The following is a 14,931-nucleotide window of genomic DNA, read 5'->3' as shown; positions in this document are numbered from 1 at the left end:
ATATTATTTATCTCTTTTGTTTTAATGTTAAAATGCTATATACATCATCATATGTACAGTATAAAAAGCAATTTGTTTTCAATTAAAACAATGACCCGTTTTGGTCGCAGTTGCACGTGTTTTTGTAAAAACAAATAGGCTTTTTCTGGCCTGCGGACGAATGTTTTTTTTCAATATGTCCCGTGCACTGATTTAGTTTGACACCTCTAGGCTAGCGTATCTAGCTATTTATTTAGCAAGCTAAAAACATAGAGCCTAACATTATCTAGTTAGCTTCTGGAGGATGTCATGTCATTGGAGGAGTGAACAACTATTTCTCCTCAGGGAATATCGTTTTTCGGTGGCTACAGCTTGAGCTGCAGGTGTCATTTGGTTACCTAGAAAGAAATGTTATTCACTTTGCTAGCTAGCTACCTATGCTGAACTTGAACTATTGTTATCCACAGTTAGCATATCTCTTAGTTGTCAATTAAATGTATTTGGCATCGATCAAATGGGCAGGTAGGCAGGTAAGTTCCCCATTCAGTTGTCAAAATGTGGGTTGGGACAAGCATGCATTGGCAGGCAAGCTACAGAAGGACGAGTAGGCTACTATTCCCCATCGTTTTTCAGAGCAATTTTGACAGGCAACAAGCTGAAAAGGTTTGAGAGGGTTTATCTAATGTTCCCTCATTAGATTTTAGCTCATCTGGCTCGGGCTAACATTAGTTGTTGATTTTGTTGTTGATGATGTGCATAGGCATCTGAGGGAGAGAGAGCTTACCTTTTCATGGTTGTTTGATCAATAGGACTGTGAAGTTCCCAAATGCAGAAATCCTTTCAGGTGTATTTTGTGGCTTTTGGCGAATGTGTTCTAATGATCTAAAGTCATGCTGTTGCTACAGCCTGTAAAAACACAGTCCAATTCAAAGTGAATGATGGCAGGCCCATGTGGCAAATTGCTAATTTGCATATAGGCCTACTGTAGCTTTGATTGGCTATGGGTCACTCCGGTCCTGGACAGGACAGATGTTTTTATTCCGTTTTATTTACTGCAGTGTCTATTAATTGTCCAAATGTAAGGTTGCATTCCCACTCTATATTGATATAGAATTTTCACAAATGCCTTACCAAAATGCCAAATGTTCCCAAACATTCTATGAATTTATGAAAACGTGAAAATGACCATATCTAAGTGCTTGCTTGGCAGAAAAAAAGGTGTCATATTCTTCCTGGTGTTGTATATGAACATATTTTAATAAGATTGAATGTTTCTAAAACACTGTCAGTTCCACTTTAAAAACATCATTAGAATTGTGCCTCATGTATCCCCTTGTCATGGTTTATTGGTCATACCATACGTGTGTTTGTGCACGTCCTTTCTCCACCAGATGGTTTTTGTACGGCTTCTCCCATTACTTTTACCATTGTGAGTGTCTAGCACAGTAATACACTGCAGAGTCCTCTGGCTTCAGCTGAGTCATGTGCAGATAGAAATTAGCGCTATCCTTCGATGCTGTAAATCGTCCTTGCAGAACCAGGGCATAACCGTTGTCACTGCTAGTATAATAGTGAAGAATCCATTGTAAACCCTGTCCAGGTGCCTGGCGGATCCAGTGCATTCTGTAGCTGCTTAGAGTAAATCCACTACAGGCACATGTGAGTTTAAGGGATCCTCCACTGGTCCCCTGGACTGACTGTTCAGCCTGTGTGAGTACGACCTGACAGTGGACACCTGAGGAGGGAGAGGAATGACAGGTCAGATCAATCAAGGAGTCACATCAGTATCACAGCAACACAGGTTATACTGATCAGACTACAGTCAGGAACTCACAGGAGACAGCTGCCAGAAGCAGCAGCAGAGACGCAGGGAACATTGTTTGTGTTAAAGCTGAACTGGTGGGAGCTGCACTTCTCTACTCTCCAGGACTCTCAGATACAGAGAGTTTATATAAGGAGGAAAAAGAGGGAGGGAAAGGAAGAGGGGATAGGTGAAATGTGCATAGGGGCAGAGGCAGATAGGGGCAGATACAGTAGATTCAAATACTGGGAATATTGCAACTGTGCAAGCTATAAATACTCCGTTGTCCATGTCAAAATACATACTTATACTGGAAGACAATGTTAGACATGACTGTGATAAAATTAGCTTTACATTGACAATATTGTTTGTATCATAACTCCAGGAGTGTCAATAGGTTTAGGTGGTATACAACTAAGAACGGAAGTGACTTTTTCATTGCAGGTTTGAATAATTTACACAGCATGTTAGGAGAATTAGGTTAGGAAAAGGTTAAGGTTTAGCTAAAATGCTCTCCTAACCTGCTACGAAAAGTAACTTCCAGTCAATGCTATGCTATCTAGTCACAACCATGTTAATGGTCTCCAGTTTTTTTGTTGTATATACAGTGCCTTCGGAAAGTTTTCAGACCCCTTTACTGTTTCCACATTTTGTTACGTTATAGCCTTATTCTAAAATGGATTAAGTAGAAACATTTCCTCAGCAATCTACACATAATGAAAAAGTAAAAACAGTTTTTTGACATTTTTACAGATGTAAAAAAAATTAAAAAACAGAAATACCTTATTTACATAAGTATTCAGACCCTTTGCTATGAGATTCGAAATTGAGCTCCGGTGTATCCTGTTTAAATTGATCATCCTTGAGATGTTTCTACAACTTTATTGGAGTCCACCTATGGGAAATTAAATTGATTGGATATGATTTGGAAAGTCAAACATCTGTCTATATAAGGTCCCACAGTAAACAGCGCATGTCAGAGCAAAAACCAAGCCATAAGGTCAAAGGAATTGTCCGTAGTGCACCAAGACAGGATTGTGTCGAGGCACAGATCTGGAGAAGGGTACCAAAACATTTCTGCAGCATTGAAGGTCCCCAAGAACACAGTGGCCTCCATCATTCTTAAATGGAAGAAGTTTTGAACCCCCAAGACTCTTCCTTGAGCTGGCCACCCGGCCAAACTGAGCAATCGGGGGAGAAAGGCCTTGGGCAGGAGCTTACCAAGAACTCGATGGTCACTCTGATAGAGCTTTAACCTCTCTGGGCTAGGTGGGACGAAATCGTCCCACCTACGCAACAGCCAGTGTAATCCCGTGGCGCGATTTTCAAATACCTTAGAAATGCTATTACTTCAATTTCTCAAACATATGACTATTTTACACCATTTTAAAGACAAGACTCTCGTTAATCTAACCACACTGTTCGATTTCAAAAAGGCTTTACAGCGAAAGCAAAACATTAGATTATGTCAGCAGAGTACCCAGCCAGAAATAATCAGACACCCATTTTTCAAGCTAGCATATAATGTCACATAAACCCAAACCACAGCTAAATGCAGCACTAACCTTTGATCTTCATCAGATGACAATCCTAGGACATTATGTTATACAATACATGCATGTTTTGTTCAATCAAGTTCATATTTATATCAAAAACCAGCTTTTACATTAGCATGTGACGTTCAGAACTAGCATACCCCCCGCAAACTTCCGGTGAATTTACTAAATTACTCACGATAAACGTTCACAAAAAACATAACAATTATTTTAAGAATTATAGATACAGAACTCCTTTATGCACTCGCTATGTCCGATTTTAAAATAGCTTTTCGGTGAAAGCACATTTTGCAATATTCTGAGTAGATAGCCCGGCATCACAGGGCTAGCTATTTAGACACCCACCAAGTTTAGCCCTCACCAAAGTCAGATTTACTATAAGAAAAATGTTATTACCTTTGCTGTTCTTCATCAGAATGCACTCCCAGGACTTCTACTTCAATAACATATGTTGGTTTGGTTCAAAATAATCCATAGTTATGTTCAAATATCCTCTGTTTTGTTCGTGCGTTCAAGACGCGCGTTCAAGACACAATAAGGGTGACGCGCCCGACGCGTTTCGTGACAAAACATTTCTAAATATTCCATTACCGTACTTCGAAGCATGTCAACCAGTGTTTCAAATCAATTTTTATGCAATTTTTCTCGTAAAAAAAAGCGATAATATTCCAACCGGGAAACCGTGTTTTAGTTCAAAGACAGAGAAAATAAAAACATGGGGTCGCCTCGTGCACGCGCCTCAGTCTCATTGTCCTCTGATAGACCACTTACCAAAGGCGCTAATGTTTTTCAGCCAGGGGCTGCAAAGACATCATTCAGCTTTTTCCCGGGTTCTGAGAGCCTATGGGAGCCGTAGGAAGTGTCACGTTACAGCAAAGATCCTAAGTTTTCAATAAAGAGAGTCAAGAAGCCCAAGGAATGGTCAGAGAGGGCACTTCCTGTACAGAATCTTCTCAGGTTTTTGCCTGCCATATGAGTTCTGTTATACTCACAGACACCATTCAAACAGTTTTAGAAACGTTAGGGTGTTTTCTATCCAAAGACAATAATGATATGCATATTCTAGTTTCTGGGCAGTAGTAATAACCAGATTAAATCGGGTACGTTTTTTATCCGGCCGTGTAAATACTGCCCCCTAGCCCTAACAGGTTAATATGCCAAAAGTTCCCGGATGTCGTACTAAATCCACCAAAATATGAGGTATACACGCAGAGGACACGATTTACATACTTTAGGACCCATAATGCAATTCTTCAGGAAATGGCCGTGGCTTCACATCGTTTTCAGATTTGAAGAAAATGGTGGAAAATACGCAGCCAAAGTATGACGAGAGCGGATACAAATTCAAAGCTTTAACTAATTATGACAAATGTTAAGAAAATGTTGAGCAATGTAATAAAGTAATGACTTTCAAATAAGTTACCTTACACGTTATGTTGGATGACAAATTGTTAGCTACGCTGTCCTTATGAACCAGATAGCATATCATTACAGCAATATGTACCGGTATGTTCCTCGCAAGCTACCTAACGTTAGTTGGCAACTTATACATCAAACTTACCAGTATATTAACTATAGGCTATTTAACTAACTACCCAAAGATTATTGACTTGATAATTCCCGTCATTGTGCGTTCTCAATGGACATTTGGGTGCTTTCGTAAATTCGCTCTGGCTACTCCGATCCCACTTTGTACCAGAGTGCAGAATAACGAACCCGTTGAATATGGTCGGTGTCAGTAAACGTCAGCAAAAAAACGTAATTAAAATGTTGCCAGCAGCAGTTACAGTCACCAGCACTCTGGATAACATGAAAACAGCCTAACCAGCTCTGCTAGGGCAAGTAAAATGGTCAGAGTGGTCTCATTTGTGACTGAAAGTAGCTAGCAAGCTAGCCAACATTAGCTTGGGTGCTTGGCTGACGCTTTAAGGTCAACTAACTACGTGCTCTCCTCCTCTCACCTTTTCCCTTCGCTTGTGGACTTAAGTGCACAACACATCAGGTCTTTGACCAGGCGAAAAACCTTTCCAAGTCAAACATTCATATCATGACTGCTAACTGCTACACACAGCCTACATCGATGTCACTGCATAGTCAGCATAGCTAATACAACTAATGATTTAGTATACCCACTATAATCATGCGTTACAGTGTACAGTCAGAAAGCAGTTTAGCAGGTACACCGGCGGGCCCCAGTGGCAATAAATTAGTACAACTAAAACATTACCTTGACTTGGAAGAGTTCCAGTGTTGTGTTGGATAGTCATAGCCAGCTAGCTAACATAGCTTTACCCTGTTTGAGAGGAGGCTAAATTATCTAGCTGCATTTGCTAGCTAAGTAAGTGAAAAAATGACAATCTCTTTCTCTCTCTAATTTCATCTTCTTTTTTAAGAAATTCATTCATTAACAACCATTGTCTTTCTCTCTCTTTGAGTCACCTACTCACCACATTTTATGTACTGCAGTTCTAGCTAGCTGTAGCTTATGCTTTCAGTACTAGATCAATTCTCTGATCCTTTGACTGGGTGGACAACATGTCAGTTCATATTGCAAGAGCTCTGATAGGTTGGAGGACATCCTCTGGAAGTTGTCATAATTACTGTGTAAGTCTATGGAAGGGGCGAGAACCATGAGCCTCCTAGGCTTTTGTATTGAAGTCAATGTACCCAGGGGAGGACAGAAGCTAGCTGTCCTCCGGCTGCACCATGGTGCTACCCTACAGAGTGCTGCTGAGTCTGGTGTAGAGCATTGCAAAAAAGTATGTTTTAATCAATTATTTATTTCATTCGGTCGAAAAAAATTCTTAAACGGAAGCAAACGAAACTACCTGAATTTGTCCATTAGAAACTTATTTGCAACTGTTGGAATAATGATTACACCCTAGATAAACTAGATGCAGGCAAGAGTGTGCAAGGCTGTATTGAATGTGTCACTGTCTGTCCATGTGTCACTATGTGCCATCTCAAATATTGCTCTCAACCTGTGTACACCTAAGTTGTAAACTTTCATTCATAGGCTAGGTTGTAGGGAATATTTGAGTGTCATGTAGTAGCCTAAACCTATCGACGTTACATTGAACTGGATGAATGGAATATGAATGACAGTCATCCAACATGCTTTAATAGATATAAGGCCATGCTCATGATAAAAAAAAAGGTTTTCTCCCTCATCATAAACGGCACTGACCTCCACTGATCTGTAGGTACAGCTTACTGCTGGAGTCGTCTCTGGAGATGGTGAATCTACCCTGGACTGACTGGGAGTAATATGTAGTAGTACTATAACTATAATCAATCCACTCCAGTTCTTTCCCAGAAGCCTGTCTGATCCAGCTCATCTCATAGCTACTGAATGTGAACCCAGAGGCTGTACAAATCAGTTTGTGGGATTCTCCAGGCTTTTTAACAACTGGTCCAGATTCAGTCAGTGTCTGACCATGAACACCTGTTGAAAGAAATCACAGATTTTGTCGAAACTGATCGGCTATGAAAAGCCAGCTGACATTTACTCCTGAGGTGCTGACTTGTTGCACCCTCGACAACCACTGTGATTATTATTATTTGACCCTGCTGGTCATCTATGAAAGTTTGAACATCTTGGCCATGTACTGTTATAATTTCCACCTGGCACAGACAGAAGAGGACTGGCCACCCCTCAGAGCCATGTTCCTCTCTAGGTTTCTTCCTAGGTTCCTGCCTTTATAGGAAGTTGTTCCTAGCCACAGTGCTTCTACATCTGTATTGCTTGCTGTTTGGGGTTTTAGGCTGGGTTTCTGAATAGCACTTTGTGACATCGGCTGATGTAAAAAGGGCTTTATAAATAAGTATGATTTGATTGATTGATTAATTGAAATAGAATCGAAAACCTAATGGGTCAATTTATTCACCAGAACTTGAAAAAAATGTCATAGTCCATAAACTTGTAAAAATCCCAAAAGACGCACAGGAGGCAGCTGCCAGCAGCAGCAGAGATGCAGGGAACATGGTTTATGTTGAAGCTGAACTGGCGGGAGCTGCTCTACTCTACTCTCCAGGGCTCGGAGCGCCTCTAAAGACAGACAGACAGACAGACAGACAGACAGACAGACAGACAGACAGACAGACAGACAGACAGACAGACAGACAGACAGACAGACAGACAGACAGACAGACAGACAGACAGACAGACAGACAGACAGACAGACAGACAGACAGACAGACAGACAGACAGACAGACAGACAGACAGACAGACACTGTTTAAGTAGGGAAAGAACCAGAGGGTGGGTTTGCGTTGACGTAGAGAGATGGAGGAAGAGAGGGGTATATAGGGAGACCTGACAGGGAGACAGTGAAACAGTAGTATGAGACAAATATTCAGAAAATAATGATTTATTTCCTAAACTTTGACAGGAGTTGTGTAAGTTGACAATAACATTTATTACACTTTTTTCCACAGTGACAGTTTCTGAGGTTGGTGTTTCATGTTTTATTGTTTTTTATAAACTGTGGTTCGAGGCCTGAATGCTGATTGGCTGAAAGCCGTGGTATATCAGACCGTATACCACGGGTAAAACATGTATTTTTGTTGTTCTAATTACGTTAGTAACTAGTTTATAATAGCAATAAGGCACCTCGGGGGTTTGTGGTATATGACCAATATACCACTCCGAGTTGCGTCACGCATAACAACAGCCTTTAGCCGTGGTATATTGGCCATATACCACATTGCCTTATTGCTTAAATATTGCTTCCTTATCATATGTTATCTCATGAGCAAAATGTATGTAGTATTGTTAAGTCATCTGAGCATGGGATGAATGAGTTGTAGATAGATTCAGATTGCCCCCTCTTGGTGGATATATATAACTTAAACTGTACAAGGAGGAGTGAGTTTTTGTACAGGTCTGGTGCTGGTTTGTATCACTGTGGATAGCGAGCACAATGATACACAGTTGTGTCTTCAGCCTGCAGACTCTGCCCTGTTAAAGTTACAGTATTGCTGGAGGAGTCTACTCTGAGGCTGAACTTGTTCTTCAGGGAGTCTTTGGGGTATGTGCCTCAAGTATATTTCATTCCAATGCTTTCCCTACAGGTTGTCGAATCCAAGCTGTCCAAGTGCCAGTAACTAAGTATGTGAGCTTACAAGAGATGATCAATGGTTGACCTTTCTGGACAATCATAGAGGATGGCTGAGTGAGTTCAATGCTGTTCACACCTGTGAAAAGCAATAATGTTCTATATTAATAACATCTCACAATAACAGAAAAGTTTAGTGTTTTTTGCACAAAACCAGACTCACAGGAAACAGCTGCTAGCAGCAACAGCAGCAGAGATGCAGGTAACATGGTTTGTGTTGAAGCTGAACTGGTGGGAGCTGCTCTTCTCTACTCTCCAGGAGAGAGACGTACTACACTCTTAGAAAAAAAAGTTGCTATCTAGAACCTAAAAGGGTTCTTTAGCTGTACACATAGGATAGCCCTTTGAAGAACCCTTTTTGGTTCCAAGTAGAACACTTTTGTTATTAATGTAGGATTATTTTCACAGAAGGTTCTAAATGGAACCCAAAATGGGTTCTCCCTGGAACCAAAAAGGGTTCTCCTATGGGGACAGCTGAAGAACCCTTTTGGAACCTTTTTCTAAGAGTGTAGGACAGACAGACATAGAGCCTGTTTATATAACAGAGAGGAAGAGGGGTAAGATTATATTTGCATAATGAAGATAATCAAGTATAAAAGTACTGCGAATCTCACTGCAAATGGTGGTAAAATATGTTATAATATGTCTAACACTAGACTTATGGCAGATGAAACTCTAGAATAGTTAAACATTGGTTTCTTATTGTTTTTAAGTATACACTACAAGTATCAAGTTATTCTTGTGAAAACAAATGTATGGCAGTGGTTCTGAACATTTTGCTATTAAAACATTCCTAAAAATGAAATAAGATTGTCTGTGCTGAATGGGGAAATGGTTTTTGTACGGCTGCTCCCATTAGTTTTACCACTGTGACTCACTGTGATCTAGCACAGTAATACACTGCTGTGTCTTCACTCTTCAGGCTGTTCATCTGTAGGTACAGCTTACTGCTGGAGTCATCTCTGGAGAGGGTGAATCTACCCTGGACTGACTGGGAGTAGTAAGTAGTAGTACCATGTATAATACCAATCCACTCCAGTCCTTTCCCAGGGGCCTGTCTGATCCAAGCCATCCAGTAGCTACTGAAAGTGAACCCAGCTCCTGTACAGGTCAGTTTGTGGGATTCTTCAGTTTTCTTTACAACTGGTCCAGACTCAGTCAATGTCTGACCCTGAATACCTGTGGAAATAAAAAATGTTGAAGAGGGTGTTGAAGTTGGAGCCTAAAAGGGAATGTCATTGATAAACATATCATTAGGCTACATAGTCTCACCTGTTACATAGAATGTCAGTAAGAGTATTCCTGTGGTAGGAAACATGGTGAGCTGTGTAATTCTCTAAAGTTAGTTGAGACAGTCCTCAGCAGAAACAGCCTTCAACACAGACGTTAATAAAGATGGAGGACTGGAGAGTTTTGCATGAGCTCCTCCTCACTGAGAGGACCAATCGCAAGAGGCTTTGATAAATACCCACAGATCACCAGGTAGGCCATCTTGAGATGTGTTGCTATGATAAAATTGCTGTTTGTGATTGATGGAGAATACAACACATTACAGGATTAGGCTTTGTCTCAGGGTTTTGACTGCCATATGAGTTCTGTTATACTCACAGACACCATTCAAACCGTTTTAGAAACTTTAGAGTGTTTTCTATCCAAATCTACTAATTATATGCATATTCTAGTTACTGGGCAGGAGTAGTAAACAGATTAAATTGGGTACGTTTTTTATCCGGCCGTGCAAATACTGCCCCCTATCCCCAACAGGTTTTAATGTATTACCATTTAGTAAGCTCTACTGATTGCCTCATAAACGTAATAATGTATAATCATATAGCCCATGAAGAGACCATGGATTGTATGCATCAATGCAGTGTGCAGAATAATACTGATTTACTTTCCTTATGCCCATCACTACTCTTTCTAAGAGAGGTCTTGGTGGAACCCTGCTTCGTGGTCTCTGACCTTGGCATTCAACACAGTTTTTACTCTACCCTGTCAAAAACCTTCCTGCTGAATCCATGCTCAGCTAATATTTTTGTGATTTTACAGAATCGTAACACTATTATTTAAATTTGAGTAACACAACTACAAATGAAAGTCATACATTAGCTACACATAGTATTACTATATGGAATGTTGTCAAATATCACTTTGATATTAAATAAAATGCTTTTTCACAATTCAATGTTCCTTACTGTTAAGTCACTGTTAAGTGTTAAGTCAAAGTTAGCAAATGCTCTTCTTTGGACAGCCAAGGTCCATATGGGCGGCTGTTTTGATTCAGTTGTGTTAGATTAGGGATAGAGCGAAATCCTTGTCAGTGTAAAAGATGACTCCAATACACAATGACTTAATGTATTTTCTGCTCTTTCTCAAAAGAAGACAGGTCACAACATAAGGAAAAACTCAGAGAGCCTATTCATGAAGCACAGACATTGTTCCTGGGGTTCGGGACATTTAATTAAAGTAGAATGTTGTCTATCCCTGCTGTTTGCAGAGAAGGGTTAGTGAATTGTCTACATGTTCCACAGTCTGTCTCTATCTATATACTGAACAAAAGTATGTTAAGTGTTGGTCCCGTGCTTCATGAGCTGAAATAAAAGATCCCAGAAAGACTCCATACACACAAAATGCTTATTATTCTCAAATTTTGTGCAGCAATTTGTTTACATCCATGTTAGTGAGCATTTCTCCTTTGCCAAGATAATCTACTTCAGAGTGTTTTCTATCCAAATCTACTAATAATATTCATATTCTAATTTCTGGGAAAGAGTAGTAACCAGTTTAATTCGGCTACGTTTTTTTATCCGGCCGTGAAAATACTGCCCCCTAGCCCATACAGGTTAAGCTGTGTTCATCATGATGAACAAGGAGTCTTTCCTTGACAAATGGATGTCTATATCTAACATTTAAAATAATCCACAATTAAATTAAATCAAGTCAGTTATGCGTGTGGTGAATAGGGCCTGTAGGTTTTTCTGACTAAGTGACCTGATCAGGAACAACTCTGTTCCTGGTCAGGTCATGTCATAAAGGACAGAGTCATCAACCCCTACCCCATGACATCATGATGTAAATCCAGATCTCTCAGAGTTCATATATACTTATGTTCTGCTACTGACTTGTTTTCTTCTGGTGCAGTTAAATTAAAGGCAAAGTGATGAAGTTGAGTCCGCAATTCAGAATTCCACATCCTGTTACGATCGGTCTTGGGGTTTTGACTGCCATATGAGTTCTGTTATACTCACAGACACCATTCAAACAGTTTTAGAAACTTTAGGGTGTTTTCCATCCACAAGTATTAATTATATGCATATCCTTGCTTCTGAGTTTGAGTAGGAGGCCGTTTAAAATGGGCACGAATTTATTTCAAAAATCGCTGTAGCGCCCCCTATCCTAGGCGACCGTCAAGAGGTTAAACTTATTGGAAATGGACAATAAGTCAGCCATCAAGTCAGCCATCCATCAGTCAATAATATATCATACTGACACAACTGATACATACTGACACCAAACCCACTTTGTCCAACTCGTTTAGAAGCCAACTATCACATATTCCAGAGCCTGCCCAAAATTCACAGCGTCTTCTGTTAACCTCTTACATCTAGACGTTCTGCAAGCGGAACACCTGTTCCAATATCCAATCATAGGCGTGGCGCGATTTACAAATTCCTCAAAAATACAAAAACTTAAATTTTTCAAACATATGACTATTTTACACCATTTTAAAAACAAGACTCTCCTTTATCTAACCACACTGTCCGATTTCAAAAAGGCTTTACAACGAAAGCAAAACATTAGATTATGTCAGCAGAGTACCCAGCCAGAAATAATCAGACACCCATTTTTCAAGCTTGCATATAATGTCACAAAAACCCAGAAGACAGCTAAATGCAGCACTAACCTTTGATCTTCATCAGATGACAACCCTAGGACATTATGTTATACAATACATGCATGTTTTGTTCAATCAAGTTCATATTTATATCAAAAACCAGCTTTTTACATTAGCATGTGACGTTCAGAACTAGCATACCCCCCGCAAACCTCCGGTGAATTTACTAAATTACTCACGATAAACGTTCACAAAAAACATAACAATTATTTTAAGAATTATAAATACAGAACTCCTTTGTGCAATCGAGGTGTCCGATTTTAAAATAGCTTTTCGGTGAAAGCACATTTTGCAATATTCTCAGTAGATAGCCCAGCCATCACGGCTAGCCATTTAGACACCCACCAAGTTTAGCCCTGACCAAACTCCGATTTACTATTACAAAACTTTGATTACCTTTGTTGTCTTCGTCAGAATGCACTCCCAGGACTGCTACTTCAATAACAAATGTTGGTTTGGTCCAAAATAATCCATAGTTATATCCAAATAGCGGCGTTTTGTTAGTGCATTCCAAGACACTATCCGAAGTGTAAATAAGGGTCACGAGCATGGCGCAATTTGTGACAAAAAAATTCTAAATATTCCATTACCGTACTTCGAAGCATGTCAACCGCTGTTTAAAATCCATTTTTATGCCATTTTTCGCGTAAAAAAGCGATAATATTCCGACCGGGAATCTGCGTTTAGGTAAACAGAGGAAAGAAAACAAAGCATTCGGTCGACGCGGGCACGCGCCTGAGTCTCACAGTACTGTAACCAGCCACTACCCAAATGCGCTACTTTTTTTCAACCAGAGCCTGCAAAGCCACGATTCAGCTTTTTGCCGCCTTCTGAGAGCCCATTGGAGCCGTAGGAAGTGTCACGTAACAGCAGAGATCCTTTGTTTTGGATAGAGATGACAAAGAAGGCCAAGAAATGGTCAGACAGGGTACTTCCTGTACAGAATCTTCTCAGGTTTTGACCTGCCATTTGAGTTCTGTTATACTCAGACACCATTCAGACAGTTTTAGAAACTTTGGAGTGTCTTCTATCCAAAGCCAATAATTATATGCATATTCTAGTTACTGGGCAGGAGTAGTAACCAGATTAAATTGGGTACGTTTTTTATCCAGCCGTGTCAATACTGCCCCCTAGCCCTAACAGGTTAAAGACAAGACTCTCGTTAATCTAACCACATTGTCCAATTTCAAAAAGGCTTTACAGCGAAAGCAAAACATTAGATTATGTTAGGAGAGAACATAGCCCAAAATAATCACACAGCCATTTTCCAAGCAAGCATATATGTCACATAAACCCAAAACACAGCTAAATGAAGCACTAACCTTTGATCTTCATCAGATGACACTCCTAGGACATTATGTTATACAATACATGCATGTTTTGTTCAATGAAGTTCATATTTATATCCAAAAACAGCTTTTTACATTGGTGTGTGATGTTCAGAACATGCATTCCCACCAGAAACTTCCAGTGAATTTACAAAATTACTCATCATAAACCTTGACAAAATACATAACAATTATTTTAAGAATTATAGATACAGAACTCGCTATGTCAGATTTTAAAATAGCTTTTCGGCGAAAGCACATTTTGCAATATTCTGAGTACATAGCTTAGCCATCACGGCTAGCTATTTTGACACCCGCCAACTTCGGGGCACACTAAACTCAGAATTACTATTGGAAAAATGGTATTACCTTTTCTGATCTTCGTCAGAATGCACTCCCAGGACTGCTACTTCCACAAGAAATGTTGTTTTTGTTCCAAATAATCCATAGTTATGTCCAAATACCTCCGTTTTGTTCTGTCCAAAGGGTAACGCGCGAGCGCATATCGCGACAAAAAAATGCTAAATGTTCCTTTACCGTACTTAGAAGCATGTCAAATGCTGTTTAAAATCAATTTTTATGGTATTTTTCTCATAAAATAGCGATAATATTCCAACCGGACAATAGTGTATTCATTCAAAGAGGAAAAGAAAAAACAGCATGGTCGCGGGGACGCGCATCTCCAATCTCTTAGTCACCAGGTAGACCACTGACAAACTGAGCTACCATACTCTGCCCAGAGACAGGAGACGCCTCAATCCGCTTTCTGAAGGCTTTAGAGAGCCAATGGAAGCCTTAAAAAGTGCTACGTAACAGCACAGATACTGTAGTTTCGAAAGGGACAAGAAAGAAGAACTACAAATTCTCAGACAGGCCACTTCCTGCTTGGAATCTTCTCAGGTTTTTGCCTGCCATATGAGTTCTGTTATACTCAGACACCATTCAAACAGTTTTAGAAACTTTAGTGTTTTCTATCCAAATCTACTAATAATATGCATATTCTCGTTTCTGGGCAAGAGTAGTAACCAGTTTAAATCGGGTACGTTTTTTTCATCCGGCCGTGAAAATACTGTCCCCTATCCCAAAGGTTAAGTAGGGAAAAAAACCAGAGGGAGGGTTTGCATTGACATAGAGAGATGAAGAGGCAAGGGGTACTGAAGCTCATCATATTGTCTTAATGAGAGGGTCCACAGTAACTTGTGGTTATATGATGGAGAAGATTGGAGCTACATTATTGACTGTAGTTGATATGTAAT

The 14,931-nt window shown here is 39.9% G+C and overlaps 1 gene segment (V, D, J or C); it reads right to left on the bottom strand.

Moving 5' to 3' along the window:
* Positions 1-1,385: 1,385 nt before the first annotated feature.
* On the bottom strand, positions 1,386-1,961 carry LOC106606794 (Ig heavy chain V region-like). The segment is given in 2 exon segments: positions 1,386-1,714; positions 1,814-1,961. Coding segments are annotated over 2 exon segments (357 nt in total).
* Between the last annotated feature and the right edge of the window lie 12,970 nt (positions 1,962-14,931).

This window comes from Salmo salar, unplaced genomic scaffold, assembly GCF_905237065.1.
Source record: "Salmo salar unplaced genomic scaffold, Ssal_v3.1, whole genome shotgun sequence".
In the NCBI taxonomy this organism is placed as follows: Eukaryota; Metazoa; Chordata; class Actinopteri; order Salmoniformes; family Salmonidae; genus Salmo; species Salmo salar.
Note: the sequence above shows the minus strand (reverse complement) of the source record. Positions and strands in the feature narration are given on the sequence as shown.